The 11,824-nt window shown below is 53.8% G+C and overlaps 1 protein-coding gene across 1 annotated transcript in view; it reads right to left on the bottom strand.

Annotated features, from left to right (window-relative positions):
* Positions 1-11,824, bottom strand: part of RPTOR (regulatory associated protein of MTOR, complex 1) — a 181,098-nt gene that overhangs the window by 81,743 nt on the left and 87,531 nt on the right. The window contains exons 6-9 of the mRNA XM_008577068.1: positions 10,684-10,824; positions 3,895-4,012; positions 2,822-2,962; positions 2,154-2,312 (exon numbers count right to left, since the gene is read on the bottom strand). Coding sequence (XP_008575290.1) covers positions 2,154-2,312; positions 2,822-2,962; positions 3,895-4,012; positions 10,684-10,824 — 559 coding nt within the window. The remainder of the gene's footprint in view (positions 1-2,153; positions 2,313-2,821; positions 2,963-3,894; positions 4,013-10,683; positions 10,825-11,824) is intronic.

The raw sequence follows: 11,824 nt of genomic DNA, 5'->3' as shown, positions 1-11,824 counted from the left end.
CCAAGCAGCGCACTCTCCAGTGTGCCACCGGGCCGGCCCAAAAAAAGAGAAATTTTAAATGTATGAAGAAAATATAGGAGAATACCTTTAAGACACTGAGAAAAGGAAAAATTTGAAACACCAAAGACACAAGTTATAAAGAAAAAGATAAATTAAAACATAAAACTTGTCTGGTGTGAAAGACATCATAAATAGTCACAGATTGGAAGATGTGTCTTCAATGGATGTACTTGACTGTGAGTCAGGATCCAGAATTGTGATGCACTCCTACAAATTAACGAGGGAGAGACAAATAACACAATGGCAAAACTTAACAGGGGGTTTACAAAAGTGGAAATGTGAAAGGCCAATGCTCCTGAGCTTAACTTGTCTGTAAGCAAGGGAAAAGCAAATTAACAGAAGAGATACCCCTGGCTCTGCCTGACAGGCGGAGGGCCCACAAAGGCCAGGTGGGGGGCAGGATCCCTGCCCCACTGGACAGATGCCGGCTGCGGCCCGTGGAGAGCCCTCCTCTGCAGATGAACTGGAAGGCGAGGATGCACGTGCCCTTCCTATGGCACTTTTGCCCCTGGAACATTCCCACTTTGTTTATTGAGCACCTACTGTGTACCAGGCACTGGATGTGGGTGGGATGGGGGCGTACAGCAGCTGTCAAGGCAGAGTCCCTGCATCGTGGCTCTTACATTCCAGGGGACACCAAGTAAACAAGCAAACATATAACAAGTGTGGTGGTCAAAGCTCTCAGGAGAAAAGTGAAGCAGGAAAAGGGGACAGAGATCAGAGGACAGGGGAAGACCGGCTCAAGATCAGGGTGGGGCTGGGAAGGTTTCCTTTACGATGACATGTGATCAGAATTCCAAATGGAATATCTGGGAGAGGAGCTTTGCAGGGGGTGCCAGCTGGAGGTGGGCATGAGGTAGGCCGGGGACCCAGGACCCTGCGGAGCTGGGGTGCAGGGGCAAGGGAGGTAGTGTTGGACGTGGGGCTCCATGGTGGCAGGGGGCAAATCCTGAGTTTGTTTACAAAAAAGGAGGAACAAAGAAGAAATTAGAACTAGTCTTACTGCCCATCAGTGGGAGAAAGGATAATTAAATTGAGGCAGATTGTAAAAGTGAACGAAGAAAACTTAGAGGACAACCACCAAGGACAAATACAAACACCAAAGCAGAGTGAATGGCACAGGCTTTGCAAGGTCACGTATCATGTGATGGTGTTAGCATGAAGTTAAAGACCTCCACAAGGCGCTGTGTGTCACCAGGGATTCACAGACAGAAAGGAAAACTGTAATGACCAGGAGGGAGCGGGGCTGGAAAAGGGCCCCGAGGGCTGGAGCGCCCCTCGTGACTCCTCAGGTTGGGAACATGGCAAACGCACAGAGGTTTCTTATGTAGTCTCTCTTAATTTCTGTCTAAAATGTTTCTTAATGTTAAAAAAAATTTTAAATAAAGTCTGTGAACCACTCTGGGTGGACAGAACAAGAAGAGGAGGCTTGCCTGTTAAGTCCTAACCCGGTTACTGGCAATTTGAAAATGAACATAGTTACACAATGAGAAAATAGAGTCAATTCCTACTTCCCCCGTCTTCTACAGCAATCCTGGCAGCAGGACCCAGGAATGCACCACTCACGGCAGAACAAGAGAAATGCCTGAACCTCAGCTCCAACTCCAGCCTCCGGCTGGGGAGTGACACACCACTGAGGGACCAGAGCTGGCGCAGTGGAGCTGCACCCCACAGGCCCTGGCCACACCCCTGGAGGCCCGCAGCAGCCCACCCCCCGCCCAGCTGGGACAACCAGCGTGTCTCCTGGGCACCATCAGCCCAGTTGAGAAGCACTGGCCGACTCTCCCGAAAGGACCAGGGAGGGTCTGCAGCCTTCCTGCACGACGCAGCTCACTAGCCTACACGTCCCCAGACGGCCCGTGAAAGACTGTGTCAGAATAAAAGTGATTAAATTTTCCTGCTTCCCACAGCAAAAGTTTCTCTTGCTTCCTCATACTCCAGTTAATTCTTATTCTCTCCTTTTCAGCTGAGAGTGTCGGCACCTGCTCACCTGCCACCGAGGGCAGTTTGTGCTGTCCTGGGGGCAGAGGATCCTGGAACACTGGGAAGACACGTGTGGCGGCAGAGCCACAGTGAGGGCCACCGTGACTCACCTATGAGAGAGTTGAGGGAGGAGTAGGAGCTGACGCGGCGCATCTTGTCAATGGTCTCGAAGGACAGGATGTACTCCTCATTCTCGGGGCTGCCCAGGGTGCTGCTGGCACTGCTGCTGGTGCTGAGGTTCCCGGGGGAGAATGCCACTGAGCTGCTGGCTGCAGACACGTAGGGCAGGAGGTCGGTGTGCGGCTCCAAGGACCCTCCTTTGGTCTTACAGTGAATGATGTGACTGAAATGTGTATTTCCTTCTAAAGAGGAAAGCCCACCACACCCATACATGCACATACATGCAGTCACACACACCGAACTCCTCTGGAGCCAGGCTCCCTGTCTGGAGATGATGGGTCACTGGGAGGCCAGGGAGCAGTGGCCTCAGAGCAGCTGCTGTCTCTAGCCGCACCCACGTCTCTTGCTGAAGGCCTGGGAGGTGCCCACTGGCTATTCTGGTTGCAGAACTACAACTTCTTGGCTACACTCATGTCTGGAAAGAAGACTACAGACTCAAGGGCGACTGGCTAATGACCATGTGAGCAGATGGGACTTCAGGACATGCATTTATGACAGTGAAAGGGGTAGGGCACAGTGGTACTTGTTGAGATAAGAAGTTTTAGGAGATAAAAACCCAAACTCTTGCAACCCAAGTACCCAGTTCCCAGTGTCTCACATTCTTCCGTCAAGCTCAGGTTCTGCAAAGATTTGTTCAGGCTCCTTGCTGTGGTGACAGCTCGGATGTTTCCGTAGGAACTCACAGAGCGAAGTCTGGGGGTGCACGGGCTGTCTCGTACTGGGGTCAAGCTCCCTCCCTCTAGGAAAGCAGAAGAGAGAGTTAATGACGGGCTTCAAGATGGAAGGACAGTGCATTTCCTGATCGACTGCGGCTATGACAATGGATGACAGTCGCTGCTACCTGGACAGGAATGAATGTAACAGATGGGGCCTCGTGGCTCAGGAAGAATCTGACATGAGTGTTGAATTCAGCATGACAGGGCCAAACAGAGCAACGACTGAGTGTAACTCTGTGAATGTCAAATTATAGAAGGCAGCAGGGAACAGGATGGTAACCGTGGCCTCACTGAGTGCACACGGGTGCTTGGCGATGCGGGACCTGGCCACTGCCCTGGAAGGGACTGCAGAGCGATGCCTGTAGCACTTGGGGACACCGGCAGGACCCTACCCACTGGCTGTTTTCATTCATCTCCCTTCCCTGAGTGACTAAAAGAAAAAATGCTTCCTACTGACCACGAGCCCTCTTCACTGCAGAGCGGGCTGTGTGCTAGGGGTGGGGGCAGTCCCAGATGATGAAATAAAAATGTGAAAGATAATTGTATTCTCCAGCAAAAAGGACAAATGTGAGAAAAGGAGCTTCCTGCCATGACTCACCGAGACATGAGCCAACCACAACGTGACTGAGTGACTCACTGCAGGAAGACGGCTAACACTCTCTTCTGCAAGCCCCCACTGCAGTTTTGCCATCCTTCAAGATTTCCACGAATTTGATTTCCAAAAAGGGTAAAAAGGAAGGAAAAGAGTAAGAGGGGCAGTGTGGCCCCTTTCCGTTCTGCTAAATGCCCGAGAAAACAGGAATAACAGGGACCATGCAAGGTGGGTATCTGAGAGGCCTGAGCGTAGACCTGGCAAAAATGAGTGACCACGGATTGTTCTGCTGAGGGCCTGAGCTCCTGCTAGGGCCGTGAGCTGGGTGACACGTGCACACGTCCGCAGAAGACGCCGCCATACCTGTGGCGGCTGGAGACGGCAAGGGGTAGTTCTTCTCCTCTTCCATGAACTGCAAGGCCACGGTGCAGAAGTTGCTCTCATACTGAACGACGAGGTGACTCAGAGCCACCACCAGCTCCTGCCGGGAGCGAGAAGGACAACACTCACTGACTGGAGTGGCGGCGGTGACCTGTGCCCGTTCACACCAACCACGTGAGTCACTGGGAGGAAAAAGGAAGGTTAAAGCAAAACTCTGGAATCGGTCTAGAAACAGGGGCTGTCCCTTTTCAGCCAGCGTGAGCAGGAGCCTCGAAACAGGCACAGCGTCGTCAGGACACAGGGCTGCTGGCTGGGGAAGGACCTCCAAGGCGTGCCCAGGACACCTGCCCGAATCTCCTTACTGACCGCCTGGTAGGAAAGGCGCAGCTGGGGCACTGCAAAAGGACGTGAGAATAAATCACACACCTCCGGAGGAGAAAGCTGAGACACTGCACAGCCTCTCAGTTATGATTTATACCGTGACACTGAGCACGCAGAGGGCAGAACACACAGGACAAACTGAAGCTCACTCCTTCTTTCAGATGCAAACTTTCATAGACACGTGAGGGACTTCAAAAAGCTCACGGAAGAGTCACATTATCTTTTTTTTTTTTTTCCTTTTTGTCTTTTTTCGTGACCGGTAACGGATCGCAACCCTCAGTGTTGCGCCCGTACCAGACCGGGACCGGCAATGGGATCGCAACCCTCAGTGTCGCGCCCATACTGGACCGGGACCGGCAACGGGATCGCAACCCTCGGTGTTGCACCTGCACCTCGCTCAGCCAGTGAGCGGGAACCGGTCTGTATGTGGGATCCGAACCCTCAGCGGGAGGCGCCACCGCGCTCCCAAGCGGCGCACTGTAGCAGTGCGCCACCGGGCCGGCCCAATCACATTATCTTTTAATCCTATTTCTCCACAAACTTTTTGAAGTGTCCTCATATTAGTTTCCAGTCCCTAAGAGGGAACAAGAAAAGTTCTATAATTAAAACATGATCTTTAGGGGCCAGCCCGATGGCGCACTGCTATAGTGCACCGCCTGGGAGTGCAGTGGCGCTCCCGCCAAGGGTTCGGATCCCACGTACAGACCGGCCGCTCACTGGCTGAGCGAGGTGCGGGCGCAACACCGAGGGTTGCGATCCCATTGCCGGTCCCGGTCTGGTACGGGCGCAACACTGAGGGTTGCGATCCGTTGCCCGTCACGAAAAAAGACAAAAAAAGGAAAAAACAAAAACAAAAACCATGATCTTTAGGCCCAAATACCTCAGGTCCAAGGAAATGGGTACAGTTTTCCTCTCTTTTGGGACAGTTTGGTGCTGTAATACGAGCACTTGGAGACCCTTAAGTCACAAGGAAACATAACTGGAATGTAGGTGTATAAAATCTAAAGTAATTCTTTTTTCCCACCACTGTCCAGATAGTCTCAACAACTTTATCTGCCTGTTTTTAAATTAGCAGATAGTTCAGGTCGGCAAGAGAGCCCCTCGCTTGCTACATGAACCCTCCCTGCCCCCCGGAGGCCAGGTAAACATCTGCTGAGGTGCTGAGGGCTCTGCAGTGGCCAGAGGAGCCAGGCTCTGCACGGGCGTCCACCAGAGTCCTCTGATCCCACCTGGGGTCCCTACTCTCCTTCAACCCTCTCTCCCACCCCAACCTCATGCACTCCTTGGCCCCCTCCTGTCCCAATGTGGATCCCGCCCCCCACATTCCAGGATGGCCTTTCTGCTGGCTCTGTATCTCCACCCGAGTGCTCACCACACCTCAAACTCATCCCACCCCATCATCTGCTGGGCCGTCCCTTTCTATTCAGCCAGCAACCTCTCTCTTGGTTTGTGCCCATAAGCCACAAATCTTTATTGCTCAGTTAGAGCCTTGGCACAACCCTCCACCCATCCTTTCCCACCCCTGGGTGCTGAGACTAACTGCACCAAGGGCCACTGACAACACCCGGGTCTGGCTCTTGTCCCCAACGGCCTAAACCAGTGTCCTAGGCCCCAGCGCCTGGCCTACTTCACCTGCATTGAAACGGACGTGTTACCAAAGTAAACTCCATCAGGACTCTTCCAGGCAAGATTTCCCCCTTTCCCTCTGATGTAAAGTGAAAAAAGCTAGTGCCAGGCCCTGAAACAGATTAACTACCACCTACGTCTGGGCCTTGTGATAAAGGGAAGCCCATCTAGGGTGAGTCCTTTATTCAAGAGCACGGCTCACACGCAAAGGCATTTCCTGCTGGAGATGGCAGGTCTCACGGCCACCTGGCACAGGCAAAGGGCTCTCCCTCGCATGTGACAGTCCTTCCCAAGTCAAGCTTTCCTCTGACAACAGAATATAAATGTACTGACACTCTTTGGGCTGTTCACGTAGGACGTATCAGGAGGTCTGGCAATGGTGCCCAGCCCTGGAGCATGGAAGCTTCCTTTACTCTCAGCTTTTGCAGGAGGACCAACACAGGAGCCTTAGCTTGTGTAGACACTTTACCTGTGGCCCGTGTGCTCCCGACTGCCAGGTTTCTGGGTCTGCAGACCCATCGCTGGTCAGAGGTGCAATTGTCCTCCTCCTGCCTATGGAGGAGGCCTCACTCAGAAGGGACGTGGCCTCTGCTCCAAACGCTCATGGCCCCTGGTCTACTCAGCTCTTCCGCTTGGCTCTCTATCTCCAAGCTCCACGAGCCCCCAGTCAAACTCTGGCCTCACCTTAATGCTTGCCTACTTCAGTAAGGAGCCACTCTGCTCTTCTGTTGCTCAGATCGAAATCCTCGAGGCCACACTTGCCCCTCCTCTGTGCCCATCTCCCTCTCGAGCAGGTCCCATCAGCTTAGCTTTCACAGTGCGCACCATCCCCAGAGCCCACGCTAGCAGCTGCTCTTGCCTGGGTGTCCTACCTGGGCATCTGGCAGCCCTTCATGGTTGGGAGAAGCTTCCCACCTTTCTCCAAACCTCCAGGCTGCCTGACTGCATGGGATGAACCTGGCCTGGCCACCTTCTCAACCGCCCCTTCTCCTGCCTCTCTTCCCACACCCTCTGATCCCACACGGCCCCTGCACTGGGCCTTTGCATGTGCTGCCCACTCTGCCTGGAAAGGGCTGCCCCACTGTCCCTGGATCACGCTCACACCTCACTCAGCCTCTGTTCCATCGCCACCTCACCCTCTCCCTCACAGGGGCTCCCTCCAGATGCGTCCCACCTTCCCCCTGCTGTGCTTTTCCTCCACACATGACTCAGCCTGACACGCTGCATTCACCCCAGCTACAAGTGCCATTTCTCAGGGAGGAGCCTGCTCAGCACGCTGTTGGGCCACCGATGCCCAGACAGGCCCGGCACCAGGCCATGCTTCCTAAGTGGCTGCTGAGTGGGCGGAGCCCTCCCCCAGGGATGCTGCCGTCTTATGAGCGAATTGTCCTCGGGATCCAGGGGCATCTTGCTTGGGCACAAGCACTTCCCCGAGGGGAGAGTCAGGTCACTGCTCCTCTGTGGCTGACACGGAAGGTCAGGCCATGCGCCTTGCGGGGATGACACATCTGGACTTGGAGCTCACAGCCCACCCTGTCTCTGCCCCTTGCTCGTCTGCCATGAGAGCTGCTCTCACTCCATGGTTCCAACAACAAGTTACTAGTGTTTATCTTGTGAGCCACAGTCATGTGGTGCCAACTCAGCCCCTGTTGCCCCTGAAGGACTGAGCAGTATTCCAGGGACGTGAACCTGCAGACATGAAGGTGCTCCCCTGTGGCTCCACCAGAGACCCAGGGCCAGCACTGATGGGAAAACAGCCCCGGACACATTTCATCAGCTTCATTTTGAGTCAAATGTGGTGAAGGGAGGTGGATGGCTGGGAGCTGTGCCATGGAGTGGAATGGGACCCCCATGAGTCTGTGGTTATGAAATACAAATCAACATCAAAGACAGATGACACATCTGAGAAGTTCCTGTCCTTCTGCCTACAGTCAGCGAGAGCCAGCTCAGGACCCGCGGGGCTGTCACTAGCCTGTACCCCGGTCTGGCTCTTCTGATGAGGTAGCGTGGCTGCTGGGTGGTTTGCAGATTTTGTACATCATGGACACGGTGAAGTTGAAAATAATCTGGAAAGCTGATTTGAATTTGCTGACTTTTTCATTTTGTCTGGAAAGCTCATTAAACAAGTCAACAACAAAAATCTACCTGCTATCATCACCACCTTATCCAGGAAAGGATACGTTTATTATTTAAAAAGTAGGATGGATGCACTCTTTTTTAAATTGAAAACTCACTTTGTGAAAAACCAGCTATAACAGCCTGTTTTCCTCACGCTGCCACGAGGTGGTGAGCTCCCACAGTGGCTCGTGGACTGGCACCTGTTCATGCTTTCTCTGCAGCCACGGCCATGCTCTGAGCCCCAGTGTTGAGTCACAATGGGGCCCCACATGAAAGGATAGGTGGCAAGAGGAGGCAGGTTAGCTCTCACGGGCGCGACGCCCAAGCCTGTGAAGCTGTGAGGTGCTCGGTCCCCTGGACTGGCGGGCTTGTGCCCTAGTCCCCTCACAATGCTGGAGAATCTCGCCACATGTTTCTTAATGAAGAGACGGAAAACCAGTGCTAATTGCAACAGGATCCTGTACGGAGAGTGAAAGCTCACCTTCTCGGATCCGTGCCCAAGCATCACCTCCTCACTGAGGCCTTCCCAGGCCACCTGCTGCATTCTTTCTCCAGCTCCTGCCACCCCTGTCTCCAAACATCACTTTGTCACCTTAACTGGCCTGTTGCTGGCTGCCTGTCTCCCCGCTGGAACGCAAACTCCTTAAAGGCAGGGAGCATTCTAGTGGCCAACATGGTACCTGATGCATGGCAGACACCCGAGAGATCCTTGTTGGAAGAATGGATCTTGTTGGAACAGATCTGCAAGAACCAAAGCACCTTTTGCAGAGGCGCTGTCCTGACACATGGGGCCTGGGCATGAAGATCCACCACCCTCCAGCCTCACTGTCCTTCCTGCCCACTCAATGGTGCAGCCCGTGGACGATGGCAGCCCCTGGGCACAGCACTGTCTGTCCTGCCCTGGGACCTTCCCACGCGTGGCTCATGCTTATCCCGCTCTCTTCCTGCTCACGGCCCTGGCAACTTGCTGCTCATGCTCCCTAACCAGGGTAAGTGCTGCCTCTTCCCAAAGCCTCTGCTGACCTCCCTTCCCACTATGAGGTGGGGCAGGCACCACTCTGACAAGTCCCAGAGAATTCCGGCCCCCACTCCGAGGCAGCTCATTTACAAGTGCTTTCCTATAGCTAATTGTCAGTTTTGTATCTGCCTCTTGGACCAGACTGTGGGCCCCTGGAAGACAGTCTGCCGTCTATTGCGATGCTCTGGGGCCCAGTATGTGGCAGTGCGTGTGTGCCAAGCCAGGAGTGGATGCACAGACAAGAGAGAAGCCCTTCTCAGTGCTCCAGAGACAGCTGTGCGTCCTGACACCCCACGATGTTCTAGTGCAGCCCCTCAGGCATGCATGTAAACACCAGAGCACCCATGGGAAAGACAGGGTCACATTTGAGCATTCTAGTGTCCAGGACCCACACTTGGCAAAGGGGCAGTGAGGGGCACCAGCCAGGAGCAGATGCCCAACCCATGTAAGGATGCACTTGAGGGTGGCCCCCGAGGCTTCGAGAATGCAGACACCACTCTCCCCGCACGGGAACCCAGAGAGACAGTACATTCAACACCCTTCCTATTTTTAAAATTGCTTCTGGAAAGAAGCATAAAAGGTTTCCTTACTTTAAAAAGAATCTTAACAGACATTAAGAGACCCTGTTTTGCTGCTGCTATCAGCGACACCCCCTCAGGGGATGTGACGTAGGAAAGGTAGGACTCGGTGTGGGCTCAGGAAGCAAGGCTCGGATGTACTGCTGATGACAGGAGAATGATAAGTTAGAACCAATGACAAGGGACCACCAGGACCCCACTGCACATTCCTAAGACTCATTGGAAAATGTGGCACATTAGTGACATGCGAATTTCAGTAGGAAACACAAGATCTGCCACGCCATGTTCTGAGTCTGGCTGGTGTAAACTTCTCCAGATTATGTCCCTCCCAAGTAAGCCAATGGTGTCTACTCCAGATAAACCACACCCCATCTCCTGGTAAGCCCAGTCTCCAAGAGGGACTCAAGTACAGTCATCCTAGAAATGTGAGAGTACAGCCCAGTTTCTAGAGGGTAAGTGTGGACTCGTGGTCACGGCAGGGCAGTTCTGCTTTCCTGCCTTTCTAATAAAACACGGTGTTTTCCCCCAGTGCCCCCTCTTGGCTAGGGTAGGGTGGTGGCATCTAGGCTGTGTGGAGCCAACCTTGTACAGAATGTGAACCCTGAACAACGGTCTGTGACACTTCTGCATCTAAACAGGTAAGTGAACGCTCAAGCTTATAAGACTGCTTCGTCTATGGCTGACAGACACAGGGTGGGAGGGGACATGTTACCACCCTCTCCATCATCTGTGGGCGGCTGCCGCTCTTGTGAATCATGATGATGTGTGTGTGTGTGTTGCTGCCGGGCAGGAAGAAGCCTATTATACAAGCTGCCAGGAGACGCAGACTGTTAAGTGCCTTCAAATGAAGCAAACACATGAGTATCTGGTGAAGAAACGCATTTTGGAGAGAATTAACAAACATTTAAAGGTCTGCTCTCACAATGATGCACATGGGTGGAACGTGAGTCCTCACTGCCATGGGCAGAACCGCACCAGCTCAGCACCTGGGCATCACGCGACAAGCCAGGGGCACCCTGCTGGCACTGGGTGGGCTGGGGGCTTGCCTACCTTGCGGACCATGGGGCTCCCATCGTTGATCAGCTGGGCCAGCATCATGGCCACATTGTGGTCGATGGTGGTGGAGTGGTCTGTCCTTTCCGCGGAGTTGCCCACAAATGTGCCGAGGGCAAAGACCGCCGCACAGCGCACCTGCAAGGCAGGGGACAGGGAATCACAGTCATGCCCAGAGCTGGCTGTGTTTGGTGTCTGCATTTCTGCCAGGGCTGCCTGCAAGTCAATCCTATTCAGTTCAGAGAGGCTCAAGTCAATTTCACAAGTGCTTATGGGACAGTACTCTAGGCCCAGAGCTACGCTCTACTGACAGCACAGAAACAGGGAGAACGATGCCGGGAAGCAGGAGGTGGCGGCATGCCCAGCCCAGCTCCAGGAGCTGATAAGCAGGCTGTGGGGTGGGAACTGCATTTCTTCTGGAATTAAAAGACTAAACCATGGGATTCTTCCATGGATGAGACAGAAGTTCAGGGGAGGGGGCAGCGAGTGGGGAAGGCCTGGACACCCTCAGAGGCAGAGACGGTGCGAACGGAGCCCAGCGTGGGCTGACTCCGTGGGGCTGGCAAGGTGGCAAGGGGAATGACCTTGGGATGGCTATGGCACTGGGGACCTGGGCTCAGCTCTCATCCCCAGCACCGTGGGATCCTGGGGGAGACGGTGGCCTTGCCAAGTTTTGGCTCATCACCAAACTGAGCAACGTAACACATCCTGCACAGGACTGGTAGGAAGAATCACAGAACCGAGTGGGACAAACCCCAGAATTTCAGTAGATGGTGGCTGTGTCTCAAGCACGGGACAGTGAGTGAGCGCAGACGGCTTGTACGGGGTTGGTGGCAAACACATTCGCACTGATTCAGAGCCTCGTGCTGTAGAATGAGAAGGGTCCAGGGTTCCCAATCCCAAGCTCATGCCCCTCATTCTGCCAGAGCCATGACCAGACAGCGAGCTCCACCTCCCGAGAGGGCAGCCCTGCCCACGACGGTGCTGCTGTGGTTTTCTCTCTGAGCACCTCACCATCTCATATGAGTCCATCGGACTCAGTCATTAGCACGGGGGCTGCTTTGGGCTCTGCTGACTGTTTAGAAAAATTAATTCTGCAGCTAGAATTAGTCCTGATGAGCAACCAAAAGCCACCCAG

This window comes from Galeopterus variegatus, unplaced genomic scaffold (genome assembly GCF_000696425.1).
Source record: "Galeopterus variegatus unplaced genomic scaffold, G_variegatus-3.0.2 Scaffold1445, whole genome shotgun sequence".
Lineage (NCBI taxonomy): Eukaryota > Metazoa > Chordata > Mammalia > Dermoptera > Cynocephalidae > Galeopterus > Galeopterus variegatus.
This window is presented reverse-complemented; position numbering and strand designations above follow the sequence as displayed.